The 15,315-nt window shown below is 39.1% G+C and overlaps 1 protein-coding gene across 1 annotated transcript in view; it reads left to right on the top strand.

Annotated features, from left to right (window-relative positions):
• LOC103043054 (NACHT, LRR and PYD domains-containing protein 12) overlaps window positions 1-15,315 on the top strand; it is a 39,977-nt gene that overhangs the window by 13,172 nt on the left and 11,490 nt on the right. Inside the window, 4 exon segments of the mRNA XM_049475879.1 lie at window positions 3,170-3,224; window positions 4,749-4,962; window positions 5,078-5,204; window positions 5,206-6,468. Of these exon segments, the coding sequence (XP_049331836.1) occupies window positions 3,170-3,224; window positions 4,749-4,962; window positions 5,078-5,204; window positions 5,206-6,468 (1,659 nt within the window).

The raw sequence follows: 15,315 nt of genomic DNA, 5'->3' as shown, positions 1-15,315 counted from the left end.
AAAGAAGGACTGCCTTTAATGTATATATTGTTTTGTAAATATTGTTATATTGTTCTTTCTTTCTTTATTTCTTTGCCATTTTTAAGAGACACAAAATAATGTTTCCTTTATGTTGGTTTTATTTGTAGTTTAATTGTACCCTGTCTCTTTAAGAAATACAACAGGATGTTCTAGAATGTTTTTTTTTGCTCACTAGGGGGCGAATTAGAGCAGCAGAATAAACTTAGGTGGAAAATGGAGCACACGGTTTTTAGACCGTAGCATATTACTTCTTAAGTGGATATTTGTGGAAGTCTTTAGGATTTTGTGCTTGTTGGAAAACTTTTTCTTAGTAAACATTTTTTAACACAAAAAGTGGACTCTGTGGTAACTGCTACGCGTCAACCAAACTCAATCATCTAGGACCTGCTGCCTACACATATTCCAGTCCAAAGCTTGAGCTGAACAATAAACCCGCCATAACGTTAACACAAAACGCATCCTTGATCAGGATTCCAGTTTAACAGTTTACCCTGAACCCCCAGCAGCTTCAGTCTGCGGCTGACTGAGTAACTTTAGCTGTTTATCTACAAAAAAAGTCCATTATCTGGAGAGTTTTCACTTTGGAAACGCTGTACAGCAGAACGGTACACGTAAAGTCAGCGTCTGAGAGGTATACAGATTAACACCAGCAGTCTGTTAGCCTAGCTAGCACTCAACTGACAGCAGCTGCATTCCGGTGTTGTGAAGGTATTATAACTACAGACTGGAGTAAACTATATTCATAATCCACATATCCTATAAAACCACAGCATCTACAAACACTAACCAGCACAAACACACCCATCTGTTATTAAAAAACAGTCATTAATTTAGTTCGGAAATACAGTTAGCATTGCCACTTAGCCGTTAGCCATCTCCATTAAGATCTGCTGTCTGTTAGCCTAGCTAGCAAAATCATTCCGGCATTGTGAATGTAATAAATAACTATCTTAAGTGAACTACAGCCATAATCCACATCTAATATCAAACCACAGATCCTACCAACCCTAACCAGCACTAAGAAATCAATCTGTTATTAAAAAACAGTGATTAATTTAGCTCGGAAATACAGTTAGCATCGCCAGTTAGCCGTTAGCTATTGCAGCTAATCCTCTATGCTACCTGTCAAAATAAAAGTCTCCTGCACAACCGTTGCAAAAAATGCCCTGAATTTAATGTTTAACGTATTTAATATTTTACTTTTTTTTATATTTAATAAAAATTCAAACATTTTATTTGAAAGGAAACTATTGTGTAATTGCATATGAAGTGTGTCAAATAAATGACTTTTGAATGCATTTACATTAAATGCACCTGTGGATACTCTTAAAAGGGCTGTGTGGTCTGTTTCAGCCTCATTATTTAACCTTAATCATAGTACTATTAATAAACTAAAAGTATCAGTATTTGTATCGGTATCGGCAATCTTATATCAGTTTTATATCGGTATCGGATCGGAGCTGAAAAAAGTGTATTGTCCCATCACTAATAGTGGGGATAAGGTGCAGAGATGTGTGACATACTGTAACATATAGTACATATATAATCACAGCAGTTACCTGAGGTAGAGTTTATAGTTTTTAAGAGTGCAGCAAATAAAGTCATGTCAGCCTCTGTGTGCTGACTGGGTGTGTGTGTGGGTGAAGTTCAGTTCTTTGTGAGTGTAAAGGGGGGGGGGTGTACAGTTTAGTTTTGTGCGAGTGTGTTGGGTGAGTGGTGGGTGGGGTGGGGGTTCAGTTCTGTCTCTCATAAATTAGTACCTGTTATATTAGCTCATCATTCATCAGTGATGTTAGTAATGGTGTTATAATAAACGGCGTTACTAACGCAGTTACTTTTTTCAGTAAGGAGAAATCTAACTAATTACTCTGACTGTAACTATAACGCCGTTACCATTTCCGACACCCCGTTACTGCACCTTACTTTAACAGCTGAATACATTTTTTTTTATCTTTGCGCATACAGACAGAGGGCCCTATCGTACACCCCGCGCAAGGCGTGTAGCGTGGCGCGTTGCCATCTTACACCCCGTCAACAGTCTATTTTTACGCCTTGCACACGTCCTCGATATAGCATTGGACTTTTGGATCATATTAAGGCTGATGGGCGTGGTTTGTTCACCCTGTTTTGTTTATGTATACATTTTTCCTTTGAGTGTGGTTTGGTTTGTTTAATTTTATCCCCAGATGCGTATTTGGTTTTTCTGTTTTTTTTTTTTTTTCAGTATTACAAGTCTTAGAAATTTCTTTGGTCATGTGGAGTTTTTAGTTTCTTATTTTTTTAATTTGTTTATATCGATTATATTTTTGTCAAAATTTTGGGTTAATTTTCGTTTGTTATTTTTCTAATAATAATAGCAATTACATCATTTATTTTCTTTTGTTCATTTTTTTTTACAGGGTGAAGTAATGCAATAGTTACTTTTACTGGTAACTAGTTACTTTTATAGTGAAGTAACTCAGTTAGTAACTCAGTTACTTTTTCAGAGAAGTAACTAGTAACTATAACTAATTACTTTTTCAAAGTAACGTGCCCAACACTGTCATTCATTATCTCTCATTCAGCGCCTGGAGCGACCGACCCTCCGGCGCTGAATGAGAGCGCCGGTTACTATAGCTAATGTAACAGATACTAATTTATGAATGTAAAAATGTGATGAGCACATAATTGATACTGAAGAGCTATGGCTAATACAGAAACAGATTCTGAGTGTTGTTAATCAGTTAATCAGTGCGGGGTTGTAGAGCAGGGATGCAACACAGCAGGCAGTGGAGAGCCAGGCTGGGCAACATCAGGAACAGAGCATCTCCATACATGTAGAAGAGATAGATAGAGAAAACAGAAAGGAAAGGAAGAGAAAAAAGCAGGAGTTGTGTAATAATTCTGATGAGTAGAAGGACAGGGCTGATTCCTGAAAGCTGGAACCACAAATGGGCACATCCAGACAGGCTGTCCGGCATTTCAGCACATGTGAGAGAGATAGAAACTCTGCTGGAGTGGGATGGGCACTTCGAGGCAGCAGCTCAGGACATGCGGAAGAGAAAGGAGATGATATAATAAGATATTCTGCAAAGTGGATGTAGCTGAAGATGGAAATGTTGTTGAATGAATGTTATGCCTATAAACACAGTTAAATTTCTATCAACAGAGTGCAGCAGGAGAGATCAGACACTACCAGAAGAAATATAGAGCTCATATTTAAGGTATGTCCCATTAAGAAATATTCTAGTATTCTATAGATTTAATAATATATCTATTATATAGATTTCAAATAAAGTACCAGTCACAAGTCCAGACACACCCTCTCATTTAAATTTCCATTTTTTCCCTACATTGTAAATTAATACTGAAGTCATCCAGACTATGAAGGAACACATAAGGTATTATGTATTAAATTTAAAAGTGTTAAACAAACCAAAATACTCTGTGAAGCTGCATTTAGGTGCTCTTATCCGGGGTGCTTTTACATTGTGGTTTCTGAGGCTGGTAACATTAAGGAACCTACCCTGTGCAACAGAGATAACTCTTGCTCTACCTTTTCTGAAGCAGTCCTGAATAAAGCCAGTTTCATCATAATGTTTTCTGATGTTTTTTTGACTGCAGTTGAGGATACTTTTAAAGTTTGAAAGTTTGAAATTGTTCGGATGGACTGACTAGTTGAATAGTTCTTGCCTTAATATGGATTAGAACATTACTCCAATTTACTTACTTATTTATTTATTTATTTATTTATTTACTGTATATCAACAATTTAAGTTCTTCACTCTTATTATTCTACAATGCAGAACACTGAATTTAAGGTGTGTCCAAACGTTTGACTGTATATGTAGCCCAAAGTATAATTCCATGTTATACTTGTGAAAGATTGGTACTGACAGTCAGTTTTATAAATATGCATTTCTTTAATGTTATCAATGCTGAACAATAGTATTCAAATATTGTAGAAGTTTGCATTAATGGGGGAAAGAAAAAAGAGACACGGAAAAAGCCCCAAGCTCCAGTGGATTTGTCCCGTTTAGGTCCAGACTGATCTTTAAATGAAGTGAGTATATCTAAAAGAAGTGTTCCCCGTCTGCAGTTTAAACATTATAAGGGAGGTTTTTGCATTGTTAGTCAGTTTTCCTGTTACCAGCAGCCAACTGGAGAGATAAAATCTTGAGCTAAAATCTCTAGATGAAAATGAATGAGTGAGTTTGGAGTCTTGCAATAGTGACAAGCATGATGTCACACGCCACTTCCACATTAGCTTGTGGCAGAATGTAATTGCCCTTTTAAACATATTAATATTGTAGCTTGAAAGATTTAATACACTCTGAATTAATTTGTTAACTGGAGAAAGAAGACAATTGTAGATGATCTTAATACTGCACTGCCTCTAATGGATTTAGGAATAACAAATTTATTATTATAGATTAGTCAAAAATCTCTCTCTCTCTCTCTCTCTCTCTCTCTCTCTATATATATATATATATATATATATATATATATATATATATATATATATATATATATATATATATATATATATATATACTGTGATATACCATGAAACCATCAGAATCTTGAAAAATACCTTTTTTGGTCATACTGTCCAGCACTAGTCTGACAGTATGTATTAGATATGGGGAAATAGGTATGTAGAAATACACTGTGTTTTATTATCTAGAGTCATGTACAGATGTGATAGTTTTTGCAGAACCCTCTTTGGTTACCATTTATTCAAATAGGAGCTGGAGCACAAAGTTGTCACTCTGGTAAAGAATCAGCTGAAGATGTTTGTGAAGATCCTGAGTCTGGATTACCCAGCATCTTCTGAGAAAGAGGTGGAGGATGAGGAGGATGAGGAGGATGAGAGTGGTGTCAGAGAGGGGGCGCTGAAGATCACACTGCACGTCCTAAGGAATAATAAACAGACAGACCTCGCTAACAAACTGCAGACCAGTAAGAGATCAGGATCACGTTATGAGTACTTTAGCTAGTGACACAATTTTGCAAACAGATATTTTGTGATGACCCAGCAAAAGTTCACTAAATCATATCACCTCTCTTTTACCAGAACTGGCTCCTTTTTGCCAAAAGAAGCTAAAATCCACACTGAAGGAAAGATTTCAGAAAATTAATGAAGGAATCTCAAATCCTGGAACCTCAGTCCTTTTGAATGAGATCTTCACAGAGCTGTACATCAGAGGGAGGGAGTGGAGAGGTCAATAATGAACACGAGGTCAGACAGATTGAAGCAGCATCCAGGAGACGAGCAACACAGGAGACGCCCATCAAGTGCAATGACATATTTAAAGACCAGTCCATCAGAACTGTGCTCACTAAAGGAGTTGCTGGAATTGGAAAAACAGTCTCTGTGCAGAAGTTCATTCTGGACTGGGCTGAAGGGAAAGCAAATCAAGATGTGCTCTTTATATTTCCACTTCCTTTTAGAGAGCTGAATTTAATGAAAACTGAAACACTCAGTCTGAATGATCTTCTTAATAAGTTCTTTAAAGAAACAAAACACTTAAAGCCAGTGGACTATTACAACTACAAAGTCATGTTCATCTTTGATGGTCTGGATGAGTGTCGACTTCCTCTGGATTTCCAGAACAATGAGAGTGTATTGGATGTAACACAGTCAGTTCCTGTTGATGTGCTGCTGACAAACCTCATCAAGAAGAATCTGCTCCCCTCTGCACTCCTATGGATAACTACTCGACCAGCAGCATCCAATCAGATCCCACCTGACTGCATTAACCAGGTGACAGAGGTACGAGGGTTCAGTGACCCTCAGAAAGAGGAATATTTCAGGAAAAGGGTCAGTGATAAGAGCCTTGCTGCAAGGATCATTACTTACATGAAGTCATCAAGAAGCCTCTACATCATGTGCCACATTCCAGTCTTCTGTTGGATTGCAGCCACTGTTCTAGAAAGGATGTTGGGTGAAGATGAGAATGTAGAGATCCCCAAGACTCTCACTCAAATGTTCACACGTTTCCTGATCTTTCAGATCAAACACAGCAGCCAGAAGTACCTTGATGAAAGCGACCCTGATTGTAAGAAGACTAGAAAGATTGTTCTAGCTCTAGGAAAACTGGCTTTTCAACAGTTGAAGAAGGGAAACTTAATATTTTATGATGAAGACCTGAGAGAGTGCGGCATTGATGTCGAAGAAGTGTCTGTGTACTCAGGAGTGTGCACCCAGATTTTCAGACAGGAGTTTGGGCTGCACCTGGGGAAGGTTTTCAGTTTTGTGCACCTGAGTGTTCAGGAGTTCCTGGCTGCATTATATGCATTTCTGTCCTTCATTTGCAACAACCAAAATGTGCTGCAACACCAAGCCAAGAATGTAAGAAAGCCAACAGTGTCTAGATTCCTTAAGGTTGCCGTGGACAAGGCCTTACAGAGTGACAACGGACACCTGGACCTTTTCCTCCGCTTCCTTTTGGGTCTTGTAGAAAAGTGCTGTCTTTAGCTTCTCTGTTGAATGTTCGTTGATCCAGGAATTCAGTCGACACGGAGATTGAGAGTGAACAAGTATGATTTATTTCAGATATCTGGGAAGAACAAATACAGGCAAAGCATCCTAGCCTAAGCTAGTAAGTCGCCCCCAAGTTCTTCTGCCTCGTGCTGATCTGACTCCAATATATATACCCTCCTGTGACGTATCTTGAGTTACTTGGCATGAATGAGTAATACTTCTGTTTTTCTAATTATTAGTCCATTTTTAGTTTTATTCAGTCTTTCTCAGAACTCGTTTTATTTAGACCTTCTCGGAACTTCTGTTTGACCTTTGCCCAGTAGGCTTTCTGGGGAATCGTGAGTTGCCAAAAACACTGCTCGGGAAGTTTCAATTCCCCTAAGTGGCGGGCCTTTGGTTAAACGAGGTTCTATTATGGGTTATTGATTCCCCTGCTCGATGAAGAAGGGAAGATTCAGTTCCCCTTTTTTGGCAGGCCCCATGGGTTATTAATTCCCCTGCTCAATGAACTTCCCCTATTTGTGGCGGGCCATGGTTAATTAACATTCACATTGTCTCACTGTGTATCTGCAGTAAGTTTTAGTTCATACTCTCCGTTTTATAATGGTATCGTTATATCTACCGTAAGATTAGTTAGTTAGTATATCTTAAACAAAGCTTGAAGTTGTATGTATAACTTTTCAGAGTAATCTTTTAATGTAAGGTTACAAAATGTACTTTATTCCTAAACTAGTGAATAAAGAGGAACCCTGTAGTCTGTGTTTTATTCATTAGTTTCAATCTAGCTGAAAAGAGGAACCCTGCAGTCTGCCACGCTCTGGGACCGCAAGATGTTTTTACCATTAAAAAGAGGAAGCATGTTTTCTACAGTTGACCCTTGGGTCAGTGCTGCTGAGATGAGAGATTCTTTTAAGCAAGTATATGATGTGTCTACGTGTGGAATACGATGTGTCTACGTGTGGATTAGTAACTAAGTATTAATGTTTACGAGAAGATGATGAGAATATAGAGTATAGCTTACATAGATATATTTGTGTAATATGTGTTTTAATTATCTAAGCTAAGGCTTTAGCAAGCATGATTATTGTAAGGTAAGCTCTAGCATGATTATTATAAGGTAAGCTTGTTATTTTAAGGCCAATCTTCCACAATTCCTCCTTTTGGCCTGTCCTAAGACAGGTCAACACTAAGCTCGAAGTCAAGCTCGAAGTCTACAGAACCCCCGTGGTTCTCTGGGCTAGCATCCAATAGTGACATCATATAATCAGGCGGCCGCTGTTTGTCGTCAAACATTTTAACAATGGTACGCTCTATGAGGGTTCGTAAGCAAGGAATACAGCAGCATCCGCATGTGACTATGATGGCCACAAATATTGCAAGAGCAGATGCCAGTGATAAAAACACAGCCTTCCACTGGCCAAAAGTTCTATCTAACCAGTTGGTAAGCGGATTGTTTACCCCTGTGTTATCTGTCATTTCTTTTGAGAGTGCCTTAAGGGCGTCCAAAGCTTTTGTTACGGACCCATCAGGTGCAGTGTTGTTAGGAATTACGGTACAGCACTCGGTTTTAGACTCAGTTCTAATCATATGACATACCCCTCCTTTTTCAGCCAATAGCATGTCCAGAGCTATCCTATTTTGAATGGTCATTAGTGACGTTGCAGACAATTGGGATGCTAATCCTGTTACCGCTACTCCAGTTATATTAGCCAGTCTCATTACCTGATAATTGACGTAATTAATTCGGTCAACATTTTTATTTGGAGTAATCCAGATTAAGATACTTTCAAATCCGGCTGAAACCTGGTCCACTAATTTATGTTCATCTGGAAGGCCCCTCGGAACCCCAATCGAGTCTATATATGTGGGTGTGTTTTTAGTAAGATCGAATGAAACGTCACGTCTACTTCTGGATCCATGTAGTGTAGGTTTTCCAGTACTGGGACCAAACAGGGTAATTGGAGATAACAGTCTAACCATAGCACACAGGCCCTTGCTCCATATGGGGAGTCTCAGCAACAATGAGGAACCGCCACAATAATAGTACAGTCCCGCCCTGGCCCATTCGCCAACCGAATTGTTAGATGTATCAGTAAAAATAGTATGACACCAAGATGATTGTATTTCTCCCAGAATTTGAGGCGGATGGGTAACATTGCCCTTAGTGCGTCGGAAGCAAGTAAAATTGCCGGTTTTTGGGACTTGGAAGGGACCTGAGCCTGTGTTATTAGGAATTACTGGAAAAATGGTTGAAAGCGTGGTGCAGTTCGGTGGAGTAGCCATACGAGTCATTTTGATTAAACAGCTAAACCCTATCGGATCAGCGTTTGGATATAGTGGGGCCGTACTTAAATATAATGGGGGTCTAGCTTCTGCACATGCCACGCAGCCTTCCATCCCGGCCTCCCGAGCCTGACCCGCTATCCAGGTCAGCCACAAATTATCGTTACTGTACCCCATAGTTAGCCTTAGTATGTCCTCGGGTGTCCATGTCGAGTAGTCTGAACCTACCAATGTTGGTACTGCACCGTCAGGGGTAGTAGCGTTATCATTTGGTGATGGGGTTGCCCCTGCTTTCGGCAGATGCTTTGGAGGTGTGCTTAACACTCTAACCTTTATTACACCTAATGGATCTGTTCCCGTTATTGATACCCCCAATGTCAAATAGATTGTTGACTCCCGCATATTTAACCAATGTACAGACAACGTGATTGGGTTTTGGACCCCGGATTTGTCACGTTGCATCCTGATACGCTTCAAATTAAAATACATGGAGTTGGATACTATCTCATAAATGCCATTAGACGAGCGACCATCGGTGCTAAGGAAAACATTGGCTGAGTTTGGACATAGTTCGATAGTTTTAAGCCATTGTGCCTGTCCTGCAGTGCACTGTTCATTAGCGTATTTCGAGTAGCACAGATATATGGGATAGCCCCGCCATGTTGAATTCTGACCGTTACAGTTGATTACGTCACATAGGTCGAAATTGTATGCTGTTTTAGTATTTATAACATATTCTAGGTTAATTCCCTTAAACTTCTGTACACATGCGTTTTGGTTATCTGTCGAGCGTTTAGTCCGGTGAAAATTATTGTTGCCTGAACGGGCCTTATGTGGGGTGTATTTAGTTGGAGAGTTTACAGCTGTCGTGTCATTGTTCTTACTAATTGGTTCAGCTTTTCTCTGAAGCGCTATGTCTACCCAGAGCATGCCAACCAGCAGTACTACCAATAGTACTTTCAGATATGTTGGAATCACTCCCATCTGTAGATTTGACCAGCTTAGGCAATCCCCATTCCTTTCTTCAGTCCTGCCCCCACCCCGTCTGCCATACCATGCCATAGCTAAAACAAGTGTGTTCCCCCTAATGAGTAAATAGTTGATTATAGCCCTATATGTGTATGTGTAAAGGTGTAAAAGTTCAGTTCTTCAACTCCCCAGGGAGTCTCAGGGTGGTAATTCAGGTGGCGCAGGTTGGTGCCCTAGGTGGCACTAGTTGATCTGCGCTGGAGGCGAGGGGTAGACTACCCTCGACGTGCCCCTGGCCTCAGGGGATTATTCTGCCCCTATGTTGGTGGAGGCCTCCTTTTCAGCCTCTTCTGATCCGGTTGCCTTGGCTTGTGGTTGATCAGCAGGCCGACACTGGGAGAGATGATACCAGGAAGTGCCTTTGCCGTCCAGCCGGACTGCGTGGCTTGTCCTCTCCGCCACCCGGAATGGGCCTGTCCACCTGGGTTCCGACCACTTCCGCTTTATGACTCTCAGGTATACCCACGGAGTTATGGCCAACTCGGGGGGGTTGTCCTCCTCTGGTGTCTGCTCCCGTGTGTTCTGTACCTGCACAGAAAAAGCTTCACATACAGCTTTTAACTTATTGAACACTTCATCGTAACCTTGGTTGGTAGTGCCATGAGGCAGTTCGGATGGGGCTTTTAGTGCAGTCTGCGGCCCCGGGAATGCTACGCCTCTGACCAGTTCAAATGGGGAGAAGCCTGTGCTTCGGTTCACTGAACTCCTAATGCTGATCAGGGCAATTGGTAAGGCATCAAGCCAATTCATGCCTGTGGTCAGTTTAATTTTTGCTAGTTTGGCCTTCAAATTTTGATTCATCCGCTCCACCTGACCCTGTGAGGCGGGGTGATATACAGAACCATAGCTATGGCGCAAGCCCAACGCTTGCTCTACCCACTGCAGTGTTTTGCTGGTAAAATGTGTCCCGTTATCCGAGTGGATTTTCCTAGGAAACCCATGTTGTGGAATCCAGTGGTTGATCAACATTTTGCAAACTGAGCGAGCATCCTCCTTAATGGTAGGAATTGCCTCAACCCACCCTGAACCTATATGTTTATTATCATTGCTCCATGCAAAGTTTTAATGATTAGCTGCTCTATTCTCCCATTCATCTCCACACTGATTGATAGAATATCAGGGCCCAAAGTTTTAAACTCTGCACAAACTACACATAATGTGGCTTCTGTCTCAGGAATGGTTCCATGTTGATGTACTGGGCTTTCTTGGGTTACTTTTGCTTGGACTTTAGCATCACCGCTCGTGGCTATATTATTTTACCTGCCACTTTAATTTTTCTGCGGTGTGCTATTTATTAAGAAATTATGATTCCGACTTTATTCAGTTCCCAAGATTTTATAAAGCCTTGATTTCTAGATTTAGTTGATTTTATTTAGTGCTTTAAGAATTGGGATAAGTGGAACGTGATTATTTTTCTCTGTATCAATCGTTCCATTACAAACAATAATATTATCAATATTAATAAACACAGATGTTATGCTTTGCTTTGTCCACGTTATTATAGCAAATAAATCCGAACAATGCTTAACATTTACTTTTCAATATTTTCAATATGTATTTATGCATATACAATGCCAAGCAGATTGCTTTTCACAATTATCAACAATACATCTATTTCCTTAAACAATTTATCAAATCTCACTTACTGTTTCCCTTGCTCAAAAAGTGGCTCACATGTTGAATAGTGAAAGTTCAATTTTGTAATTTCTAAGTTTCTTATTTCTTCTTTTTAAATTAGGATTGAGTGTGTCTTAAAGTTAAGACTGTTACAATATTGCTGAAAGTAATTGCTCATCTGCATAGAGGTTGTTTTAAAACCAAACTGTAAAAAGATAAACAAGCTAAAATTTTTTAAAAATGCTCTATATCTGTAAAATAATGATTGGTCAAAAAATTTTAGTAATAGTGGTGAGGGATGAAAAAGGTAATAGGTTTAAAAAAAATAAATAAATAAATAAATAAATAAAAATATAAAATAATTGTTGGGCAAATAATGGTGGTAATAATGATCATCTATCTACATCTCCCCCTTTTTCTGAAACAGAATTTCTGTTTCAGAGAACTTAACGCAAAACTTCTTCACCCTCTTTACTGTCCATCTGTGTGGTCTACCCTGCCCAAGCCTCCACTGACACACACCCCATCACTTCATTCATCCACTCACTCTCCCCCTGGGCTGCGCTTCCCTGCCACGATGTGTTCTCCATTTTCTGTCAAAATGCATGTGGTGGTCAGATCGAGACTGTGCCTGTCTTAGGTTGTCCCTGTGTAATATGTTGGGATCTTACCCGTCCTTGGCTAACCAGCCTAGCCCACTGAACCACACAGCGTAGCAGCACTGTTTTATCAACATTCAGTGCCGTAGTGTTCCTGCAGGGCACAGCTAGGGAGCACAAACCCAGGTATGTCATACTGTCATAAACTCACACTCTGGTGTTCACCGTGAAAGCCTGTGCAAGGCACCGAGTATCCATGGTTTATTATTTGTTATTATTGTATACAGATTTTCCCCATTACCATCAGTATCACCCTTTCTCTCCCACTGAATTTAGCTTAAATTATTTGCTTTGATGCCACTGCTCTGGAATAGACCCAAAAGAGTGCATGTCAATGAATATTATTCAGATTTGGCATCTGTATCTCACAGATGTACCACAAGGTTAAATTTTGGTCCAGTTTTATTTAATATATACATAAATTATAGTGCTGGCTCTGCTTCTCAGATTGCAGACTTTACCATTATGCAGATGAAACAATTTTATATTGCTTAGCTGATTTTGTTCATGCTACAGCCAGAAAATTATGCATTTGTTTTATAGGTGGCATTGTATAAGCATGAAAACTAAATTTATGCTGTTTTCCAGATCTCTTTCTAATCTATTTTTAATACCGTAAAGCAAAACAGAGAGCTGCATTTTAAATACACTTTATTTCCCCTTATTTAAAATGAGAAAGACCCAATTCACTAATGCTTGTATTACATCCAATACTGAGTTTCATTTTTCAAATAAATAAGGTCTTTCCTCATTGGTTTCTGAAATCAACTATCCCTCTTAAGAGAATCAAAATGTCGGCATAGCCTGAGATACATGAGAACATAGAGAAATTTGATATTACATCCGTCTTATATAAGTCTCATTCAGCTAGGACTGAACTGAGATCAGTCTGAATCAGAAACGAACAGTAAGATAATTGACTAAATCACCTGATAGAAAAAGCTGTGTTTGGAATGGCTCACTCATTAACTCATTCACTAGTCACTATGTAGCATTTTTCTATTTATTGAACTGATTATTTAACAATCAAACAAGAAACCATGTTTATTTGTCCTGCTCTGAGGACATCTTACACAACAGTACTGCATGGCATAGTATATTTTGGAATTTCCAGCATACATCTTCTGTACAATATTATTAAAATATAATGTAATTAATAGTGAACTATATGGGGAAAAATGTACTGCTCAGTTTTTACAAAGCACTGCAAAAATGGCCAATCCAAATTGCTTAGTATTTCTGCAATAGGAAACGATTCCGACACAGCCACACACATTCATTATTTCCATTATTAGATTTTCTTACAGAATATAGAGTTAGACATATGTCCCTGTTAGGTTAGGGCCCCCAAGATATAGTCCAATACCCAAAATTAAGCTAATTATTTTCCTCAATTCTGTCTCCATAATCCCTGTATTAAACTCTCTAAATTCTCTAATTATCTATCCAGTCACACACCTCTCTGACATTATTCAACAACTTAATTATTTATATTAACACTTTCCCAACCTTGCTTACATTAAAGTACACTGTACTCATGATTGGGTATTCACATTTTCACATTTTCATTTTAGAACTGTCTAAGAACGTATGCATATGTATATTATATTATATTTCTATTTCACATTAGTCACTGTCATAATAGATGTCATTGCACTTTACTCTGTTAATTATTTAATTATTTATGACCATTAGTAATATCTACTGCACTGCTCCGTTTACAGATAGATCTTCACCTTGTATAGTTAGGTTTTTTTATATCCTTATATTTTCTTATATTTATATATCTATCTATCTACCCATACAAAAGCCTTTTTCCCCCTGTTCACCTCTGTCCCCCATTTTCACTGTGTATTACTCTATTTCCCTACTGAACTGATGTTCTATTTTCTATGATATCTCACAAGTGCTAATTCACAAATAAAACCAACCTCTCAGTCTAAACCCAATAGGCTGGACCAACTCCCCCTACTTCACCTTGGACTCCTCCCCTGCAGTGGGACTCATCCATTCCTATTTCGTTATCACACAAGATTTCGTACACTCAACCAATCACACCGCTCACAGGAGCCCCGCTCACACACAGTTTCACACACACTCCAACACATACGCACACACTTCTGTTTCACGCCCTCAGTCTTACACACACTCTTTTAATTCGCTGCCATACACTTTCACACTCACTGGTACACTTTTAATCCCTGTAACAGACACTCGTACACCCTTTTACTGTGCCTATTCAGTCATCATCACTATCGCTGCTGCGGTCAGTACTATCACTACTGTCACCCCCCAGAAAATGAATGGTCGAGAAGGGTGGGTTTAACACCGACTGAACCTCCCTCGTCACTAATGCTGACTCACACGTTGAGTATACCGCAATGCCGTTTGGATGTGGTGCTGCGAAAAATGTAGTAACTTTAAAAAGGGCGTCGTGTCCCACCAGTTACCGCACACAGTGAACTATTCTACTTGTAGTAAAAAGCTGCAAATTCTGAGTAATTAGAAAACGTTCCTGTGGGGTGCATGTATTACTCAAACTATCCGTAGTATCCATCAAACCATTTTCTCTTATCTCAGGCCGAATAATGTCATGATCGTCCAAAACCCATACCCAGTGTTCAGTCATTATCAATTAAACAAGTGGATTACCCATTGTTCTGTAGGATTGTTAAATACTCCAACTATCCTATTTATTTTATATATGTATATATATATATATTTTTTTTTATTATTATGTTATTTTACCCCCCCGCGCGCACAAATCACATACAACAATTAAATCAACAATTAGCAATTGCTTTACCTTAGTTGTACAATACCAATAGCATATGTATTTTTATTTTGTTTTTCTTATTTTTATTTAAACTACATACTCTTTTCCTTCTTTCCTGCACCTAAGCAGAAAACACTACTTCAGAGTATTTCAGTGCTCGTTCTTTAAACTAAAAACTTAAAAATAAAGAAAATAAAAAAGTTTTAAAAATCTCCCAGCAGTTTGTATAACCGTCTGGGTTTAAGGTGGACCACGCCTAAGGATGACCCCGTCTGTCCCGGCAATTATCTCACATTGATCACGTGTGAGTGGGGTACGCCAGCTCCCAGTCCTTTTATTTTATTTAGAAGTAACCACTTTCAAGGAACACCACGTCCTAGCCATTAATCTAACCCAATATGGGCAGATGGGGCACGCCAGCACCCGGTTTCATTAGCACTGTGTTCCTTATCCTTTATCCTTTT

This window comes from Astyanax mexicanus, chromosome 3, assembly GCF_023375975.1.
Source record: "Astyanax mexicanus isolate ESR-SI-001 chromosome 3, AstMex3_surface, whole genome shotgun sequence".
Taxonomy (NCBI): Eukaryota; Metazoa; Chordata; class Actinopteri; order Characiformes; family Acestrorhamphidae; genus Astyanax; species Astyanax mexicanus.
This window is presented reverse-complemented; position numbering and strand designations above follow the sequence as displayed.